Raw genomic sequence first — 7,830 nt, 5'->3', positions numbered from 1 at the left:
AATATTTGCATGTAGGTCGTTGAGAAATTTGAAAATTTTTCCAACAACTTCCTGATAAATATAAAAACTTTGCAGGTAGGTCCCTGTTAAATTTAAAAACTTTGCTAGTAGATCCCTTATAAATTTAAAATTTTGCATGTAGATCCTGATAAATTTGAAAACTTTGCAAATAGATCCCTGATAAATTTAAAATCTTTGTAGGTAGGTTCTTGATAAATTTCAAAATTTGCAATTCTTTAATAAATTTAAAAACTTTGAAGGTAAGTACATGATAAATTTAAAAACTTTGGAGGTATGTTCCCTTATTAATTTAAAAACTTTGCAAGTAGATCCCTAATAAATTTAAAATATTTGCAGGTAGGTCCTGATAAATTTAAAAACTTTGCAAATAGGTCCATTATAAATTAAAATGCTTTGCATGTAGATCCATGATAAATTCAAAAACTTTTCATGTAGCTGCTTGATAAAATTAAAAAAATTGCTAGTATGCATTTTTTCTGATAAATTTAAAACTTTGTAGGTAAGTCCCTACTAAATTTGAAAATTTTATAAATAATCTTTTATAATTTTAAAAATATTGCATGTAAGTTCCTATTAAATTTTAAAACTTGTTAATAAGTCCCTTATAAATTTTAAAATTTACGCAGCAACTAAAATGAAAACAAAGGTTTTATAAATATTGAACTTCTATAATCTCATCAGACAATGGTTAAAGTAGGATCCACTCCCACGTTGAACCTGGTTTGTGGCATGACTCACCGCATTAACTCATTAATTTAATACAAAGTTACAAAAAGGAAACACAAATCACACCCACATAAATGCCTCGCTTCCCAGTGCCCATATCCGGTTAAAAGGCCGGGGACCGGTACACTCTAAATTCACACATGAAGGGTCCAAATTTCAGACCATTCGTTTCACATTCACCTATCTAACTATGAAAAAATTTTACAAGCCCCGTTAACCCCACCAAATAAAATTATAAACCACGTGCCTCAGAGCTACTTTCACACTATGCCACTGAACCTACTCTTCACCTACACAACTACCTTTAACTTTATCTATGCTCTGCTTTTATTATTGTTCATCCCTTTTCCTTGCCCTTTATGTCACTGCACACTAAACGTAAAAGGGTGCTTCCTTCTCCAATCAACCCCTCCAATTTGTATCACTTGGACCGCAAACCGCTTCAACTGATAACCGCTTCATTACGTTTGGACATGGGTCTTGCCCGAAGTTGCTGTTTGACACAGTGATTGTGCATCTTGATTTTCCGACACATCTCTGAAACATGAAACAGAAAGAGAGGAGGAATTAAGAATATTTCCTAGGAAGAATTTATCAGAAGCTAATGTATTATGCAGGTAAAGTCTATCAGAAAGGACTAGTCTTTTATAACATGACATAATAATACTCGAATCCACGGAAAAAAGTCACACAATAGATCACCTTCTCCAATATGGCATAGGATGCTGAAGAATGGCAAGCTCCTTGTACGTAGTTCCCACAAGTACCCAAAGGGGTACCAAAGCTGGCAAATTTAATGGAAGAGATGGTCTGGCCAGGGCTGCAGTGCAAGTGAACCTTCGGTGGACGGAATTCTTCTGACTTACCATAGCTCTCGATGTGCCAGTTCTTAATATTTGGGTGGTACTCAGACACATCAGCACACACACTGCTCACTGATCTCTTCACAAGCGAGATTTTTGAAGGGTCTCCCCCGAGTTCCTCGAAAATAACCAAAAGATTTTGAGTTGGCTTCAACCAAGATCGAGGGACGTGGTACCTGAAACATTTTGTATGAAATTAAATGAAATTTAAGAATGAAATGTAATATAAGATTTCCACTGCTTCACTGTGTTCACTGACATAATAACGTTGCAGAAGCTACAATGTCATTGTCAGTGATACTCACCATCGCTGGGTTGGTTGGCCACAACCAAGTTGGCACTTTGGAGGTCTAAATGAACCAGCATAGTTACAGTCATTGCAATTACCAGTGGCAAAAGCAGTCCAGTATCTTCCGATACTCTGGCCATTGATCCATATCTGACCTTTACCCATTCCCTCCATGTCCAATGCCAATGGTTCGTCTCCTTCGGGAGCATCAAAAGAAGTCTGCAGAGTTTACAGATTAAGCTTATCAGTTTTGAAGCTAGTGTTACATTTTCAGAACTTAGCCTATTTTGTCTTTGAGTTTATACCCTGTGCCATGTCAATGGCTGGTTTCTTTGTACAACTATTGCTGACTGCATCCACGCAACAGTAGAGATACCATTCGGAGAAGCAAGATCCATGGACTCTCCTTTCAACCCAACCTGTTTAAAAGCATGTTAATGAAATTTTTTACAAGGAAAGTGAACCAAGTTAAGTTTCTAAAGTAAGGGTATGCAACCTGATAAGTCCATTTCTGCCCTGACAAGTCCCATTTTCCCTGATCAAGTCCATGGAGTGCAACTGGACCTAGGATTCCGGTGCTCCATGACTCAAAATGTTGTCCTACATTCTTTGACAACAAAATACAGAAAAACATTTGGTCAATAATATGAGTTATTCGGAGGAAAAAAATTGAGCCACTGTTGATATTTTTATTTCTTGCCAAAATTAGCTGACATTTACTAGGCTTTCGTAATCATAGAAAGATGGAAGTGGTGAATGAACTTGAGCACAAACCAATAACCGCTTTTTATGGAAACTAAACATTTACTGACAGTAGGATTTGGAAGGTAAAAGAGGAAAGAAACTTACGGGAAGTCCAATGGCAACACTGAGCAGAGCTATTCTGTTTGTTCCAGCACGAAGGTTTACCTTGCCGGTGTATGTGAATCTTCTATATTCCCTCGTTCCAAAGGCAGAACCTGGATTGAAACATATATCATGTTTATTTATACCAATAAGCTAAAATGGGGTGTTATGCAAAAGCAAGAAAATTAACATACCAGAAAGTTGACCGTTGATGAAAACATGCACAGCATGGCCTGTAGACTGAACAAGGAGAGTGGGTAGCTCACCTCCATGTAGAAAGGATTCGGATGAACCTATATCAACGCTGGAAACATAGACATCAAAATGAATTACAGATTAACTTAGTAGCCGAAACAAGGGATAAACATAAAGAATCTGAAAAGTAAGGTAGCATATTTGGATTGCCTAAAAATCAGGCTTTACCTAGTTATATACCAAAGATAATCACTTTCATCCTTTGTTACGTTTATCTGTTCCAGGAGACCTGGAGCAGTGATTGCTGAGCTGTCTTCTACAGAATAAATATCTTCATCAAAACTTTCCCATGAAAACATTTGAGTATTTGTCGGCAACATTTGCATCTGAGATGTTTGCACTCCAACCTAAACAAAAGGAGTAGGAGTTCATAGGTTTGACTAAATTTTCAGTCATTAAATCATGTTGAATGAACACGTTGAAGGTGAAAAGGTTGTTAACAGAAGTATGGATAGAACAACTAAATACAATACAGGATACCAAATGTGTAAAACTTGTTACATACTTTTGCTGTATTGAAGACAACATTTCTACAATCTGGGAGGATGCTGACGGACCAAGGAGGCAAGCTATAGTGCATATTATTGAACATCACTCTAACAGAGGATTTTGAATCATAGTTTGAGAGAAAAGCAGCACACTCTCCAGTTTCCGTAGTGTATACATGTGCCTGAAAAAGGAGCATGTTAGCTAGGATCAGTAAACAAAGCTTTACACATGAAAAACAAAATAACATTGACTTGAGTCAACACCTGTTGGGATTCCCCTAATGAAGTAACAATGGGGTCAGTCGAAACCAAAGCTCGCTCACACATCTTGATGGCCCTATGAAGCTCTTTTAGATGACCATATTTTGGTTGCCTAATCAAACCTTCAACGTTTTATTGCAGAAATAGTCAGTTAAAAGAGGAAAAAAAGGGTTCTGGGGTACTGTTCTGAGGTAAACATACCCCAAAATGTAAGCATTAGAGGAAAGTATTTGTGGCTTTCAAAGTAGTGAAGAGTAAGAAGTTTTTGGACATAAAATTTGACAAAAAAATTCATGGATATGAGGTTTCTAAGAAAAAGAACGGTAGTGACTTGTAGTTACATAATTTGCATATTACTATCTGCCAGAATTGTTGAAGAATTTTGGTTTAGTTGTCATGGGGTCAATAAACACTATAAATGACATAAAAGGCATAAAATTTTCAGCTCTCACCATATTCATCCAATGGAGCATCATAGTCATAGCTGGTAGCGATGAAAGGGCCTCCAGCTGTTCGTCCAAAATTGGTTCCTCCATGATACTACAGGTAAATTCAAGACAACATAGGTTGGTTAGTAGAGTAGGTGCCATCATGATCAATTTATAAATCAGCTTAAGCCAACAAAACTTACCATGTAGTAGTTAACAAAGGACCCTCCTCTTATTATAAATCGAGCAGCTGCAAATGCCAAATCCTGGACAGGCCTTTGGTGGATTGGACCTCCAAATTCTGTAAACCTTCACATTTAACAGAAAGTTATGCCATTTCTCCATTTCTAACTTTTAATGTCGCAGTAAAGAAAAAAAAGCTTACCAGCCACTCCATGCCTCTGTCCAAATCAGAGGCTTATAAGGTCTGTTTGGAGTAAACTTATCACAATAGAAGCCATTACACGTGTTTATCTGTTACCCCACAGACGAAACAGATTAGTTTAATGAAATAAATGAAGTAAACGCAATTGTCTGAGTGCTGCATTTAATTTTCCAATTTTTTAAGGTTACTAGTCTCTGAAAGTTAAAATAATCATAGAATAACCAAAAAGAAACCTAGGCATGTTAATGGTGTATCAGAAGATTGCATTTTATATTATACAGTTTTCAAGAGGAAGAGTAAGAATGCTTACCACTGGATCTGGCGCATCATCTTCCTTGCACATCACCCAAGGAACTCCAGTTCCCATCTCCACAGCCATTTTTGCAGCCCAATTCACATAGTTTTGACCAGCAGCCCCTTGCAACTTACTCTGTGCCCCATACTCATTCTCAATCTAAAACAGCACACAGTAAATGTTTCATTATTCAAACTAGATCTAGAGTGAAAAGTTCATAGCCACTAGTGCTTTGAAACGAAAGACCCAGATGTTTTACCTGAGAGAGTATAATGGGGCCCCCCTGAGACTCAAATAGCTGCTCACTCTTCATCATTCCCACGATCTTCTCAGTGAATCCTTGCATCGCCCTCTGCAACACGGTTTATGACTCATCAGTAAAGTTCAAAGCACCCAATAGTCTTATCATAAAACAATTTTCGGAAGAAAAAAAATGAAAGACCTTGAAAGGTTCATTGTCTGTTCTAAAGCTTATCCCCGGAACATACTTAAGCCAAACAGGAAATCCTCTGCACATAAAGCAATATAAGATCAAAAACTTGAGATGCTAAGCAATGAGAAGAGTGTATCTAAAAGAAAAATGACAAACAAGGTTTCTAGAGTCTCTACGACCAGAATTGTGGCCGCATTGACCACAAATGCAATGAAACTGTGACTGCAAGTGAATTCCATTGCCTTGCCATGTTAGAAAAAGAGAAGTTACCCGAAATTCCATTCTGCACAGACATAAGGTCCAATGCGGAGATGAGCGTAAAGCCCTGCTTTTTGTATAATCTTCACGAATCTCACCAGATCATACCTCCCTTCGAAATTGTACTGAATTGAGTTCCATGCAGAAACAAGCACATTCGACCAGAAGCTCAAATTAGAGGTCGGAAAATGAAAACACGGCAAAACCAAAAAAAAAAAAGGAGTGAAGAATCACATTGCCAGGAGAAGGCTCGTGAACATTCCAGAAGACGTAGGTTTCAACCACATCAAGCCCTCCCTCTTTGGCCTTAAAAATCAGATCTTCCCACATCTGCGCCGACACAATTTCGCAACAAAATCAGAAAAAAACGACAGGAAACTAAAGAAAGCTGGTAAAGTCCAATGATGTTCTTTTTTGCGGCTTACATCAGGGGTGCTTCTGGGGTAATGTATGGAGCCGGAGAAGAGGATTCTCCTTTGCCCATTAATGAGAATGGCCTTTCTGTCGTAGGAGACAGTGGCGTGAGAAGATAAAGTGGAAGAGGCGAAGAGAAGGAAGAAGAGTAAGATGGAAAACGAGGTGGTTTCCATGGTTTAGTGGGAAGGAAGTGCAGGAAGAGGGAAAGTGAAATTATTGTTCTAAGAGTGGGGTGACGGTGGAACGGTGAGAAGAGGGTCCATTCCTTAATAGCAAGCAGTGTGGTGTTGGTCGGTTGCAGCTGGGAGAGGATGGCATATTATTTATAACTAGTGTGAAGTGTCATACTGCCACACTAACAAGTACACTGATTCATGACACAGAGTAACGGTGAGAGACACAGTGAGAGAGAAACACAGTATCAGTAAACCAGTAAATGCTGGAAACCGTTTCTGAAGTTGTCTTGCACCACTACAATTTTAGTCCGTAATTCATCGTATACAGACAAATACAAAACTAAGAGAATTACAAAGTCACAGTTTATGTAAAGAACAAAAATAAGAGCATTCAGAGTTTGAAAACTATAAAAAATAAATAAAAATAAAAGTTAGAGCGAATAAGATGATTATCTAAACGGAACAATACTTTTTTTTTTTATTTAAAAGATATACGATCATTAATGTATTAAAAGGTGTCATGTGATATATTTAAAAAAGGTTATCGATGTATATATTCTTTGACGTTTTTATTTATTTGAAATAAGTGTTTTATTATTTCTCCTATAAAAACAGTTTTTTCGAATAAATGTTATATGCCACAATTAAATTAGAGATGTGTAACTTCTACTAAATATTAAATTATTAATAATTTTATATATATAAAAAGTAACTTTTATTAATGTAATCATTAAATTATAATTTTATATCATCATAATTATTTATATTATTAAGACTTTGAAATTTACGTATAACAATATAATCAAACAACATGCATTTAGTATGCTTTGGAAAATATAAACTACACCCATTTTTATTTATATAAACAATATTATCTAATAACAACATAAAAAACAATATATATATATATATATATAGAAGTGAATATTTTGTTGATATATATAATAATAACTTTTCTTATAACTTTTAACATGTGATTTTTTTATAATTTTGAATCATTTTTCTATAGTTTCTTAATTTTTGTTCTGATAATACTGCTTACTATGATATATAAACATATATGATATCAATTTTTGTGTCTATTTCTTTATTAGTTTGTGTAACAATGTGTAAAAAAGATAGAATAAAATGTTACTGTTATATAAACTGTTGTATAAAATGTTATACAAATAAAATTTATAATATAGATGTAGCAGTTTTTAGTTTTTTGTGTTTTTTTTTAGTATTTTTATAGTATTTACTTTTCCTTCTTTTGTTATTAATTTCTTTAAGAAAAGCATTTAGGTCCCTTTATTTGATGTGGCAACGTAAGTTCTTTTAGTGACATATCTGCGTGACAATACTTATAAAGTCACACTAACTAAGAAAAATAATTGAATAAAACGAGCACTGTAGCTAACATTGTAAAGAAGCAATTTTCCATTTGTCTTCGTTATTATTTATATCACCAATGCAACTAACACTGTTTTACACTCTTTGGTATTTTTTTATTACACGAGACTATCACAAAGGGCGAGTTCATTCTTTATTGTAACTAGCAGAATAAAGTTATTATCATTATTTTATTTTAATGAGTTTAATTTAACATTTATATTAATTTACTCACCGCAATCACATTTTCGTTTTATTAAAGTAAAATATGAATATAATTTGTGTACATACAAAAAATAGTTTTAATAATAGATTATT

General features: G+C 35.1%; 1 protein-coding gene across 1 annotated transcript; it reads right to left on the bottom strand.

Moving 5' to 3' along the window:
- Positions 1-651: 651 nt before the first annotated feature.
- LOC114178670 (beta-galactosidase 3-like) lies at positions 652-6,305 on the bottom strand. The gene is made up of 19 exons (XM_028064710.1): positions 5,974-6,305; positions 5,783-5,878; positions 5,561-5,673; positions 5,300-5,366; positions 5,117-5,209; positions 4,873-5,016; positions 4,563-4,651; positions 4,381-4,486; positions 4,202-4,289; positions 3,753-3,871; positions 3,506-3,670; positions 3,169-3,347; positions 2,940-3,049; positions 2,749-2,858; positions 2,396-2,506; positions 2,205-2,318; positions 1,916-2,118; positions 1,450-1,786; positions 652-1,284 (listed from the first exon to the last, which is right to left on the bottom strand). Exons 1-19 carry the CDS (start codon positions 6,136-6,138, stop codon positions 1,150-1,152), a joined length of 2,544 nt encoding a protein of 847 aa, XP_027920511.1. The 5' UTR covers positions 6,139-6,305; the 3' UTR covers positions 652-1,149.
- Positions 6,306-7,830: the final 1,525 nt, after the last annotated feature.

The sequence above is a fragment of the Vigna unguiculata genome, chromosome 3, assembly GCF_004118075.2.
Source record: "Vigna unguiculata cultivar IT97K-499-35 chromosome 3, ASM411807v1, whole genome shotgun sequence".
Taxonomy (NCBI): domain Eukaryota; kingdom Viridiplantae; phylum Streptophyta; class Magnoliopsida; order Fabales; family Fabaceae; genus Vigna; species Vigna unguiculata.
Note: the sequence above shows the minus strand (reverse complement) of the source record. Positions and strands in the feature narration are given on the sequence as shown.

Coding starts and splice junctions, on each gene's coding strand:
- LOC114178670 (XM_028064710.1), bottom strand. CDS start 6,138: ATGGAAACCACCTCGTTTTCCATCTTACTCTTCTTCCTTCTCTTCGCC. Junction 4,652..4,872: donor ATGATGCGCCAGATCCAGTG/GTAAGCATTCTT, acceptor GTGGGGTAACAG/ATAAACACGTGTAATGGCTT. Junction 3,348..3,505: donor TTGTCTTCAATACAGCAAAA/GTATGTAACAAG, acceptor CCTTTTGTTTAG/GTTGGAGTGCAAACATCTCA.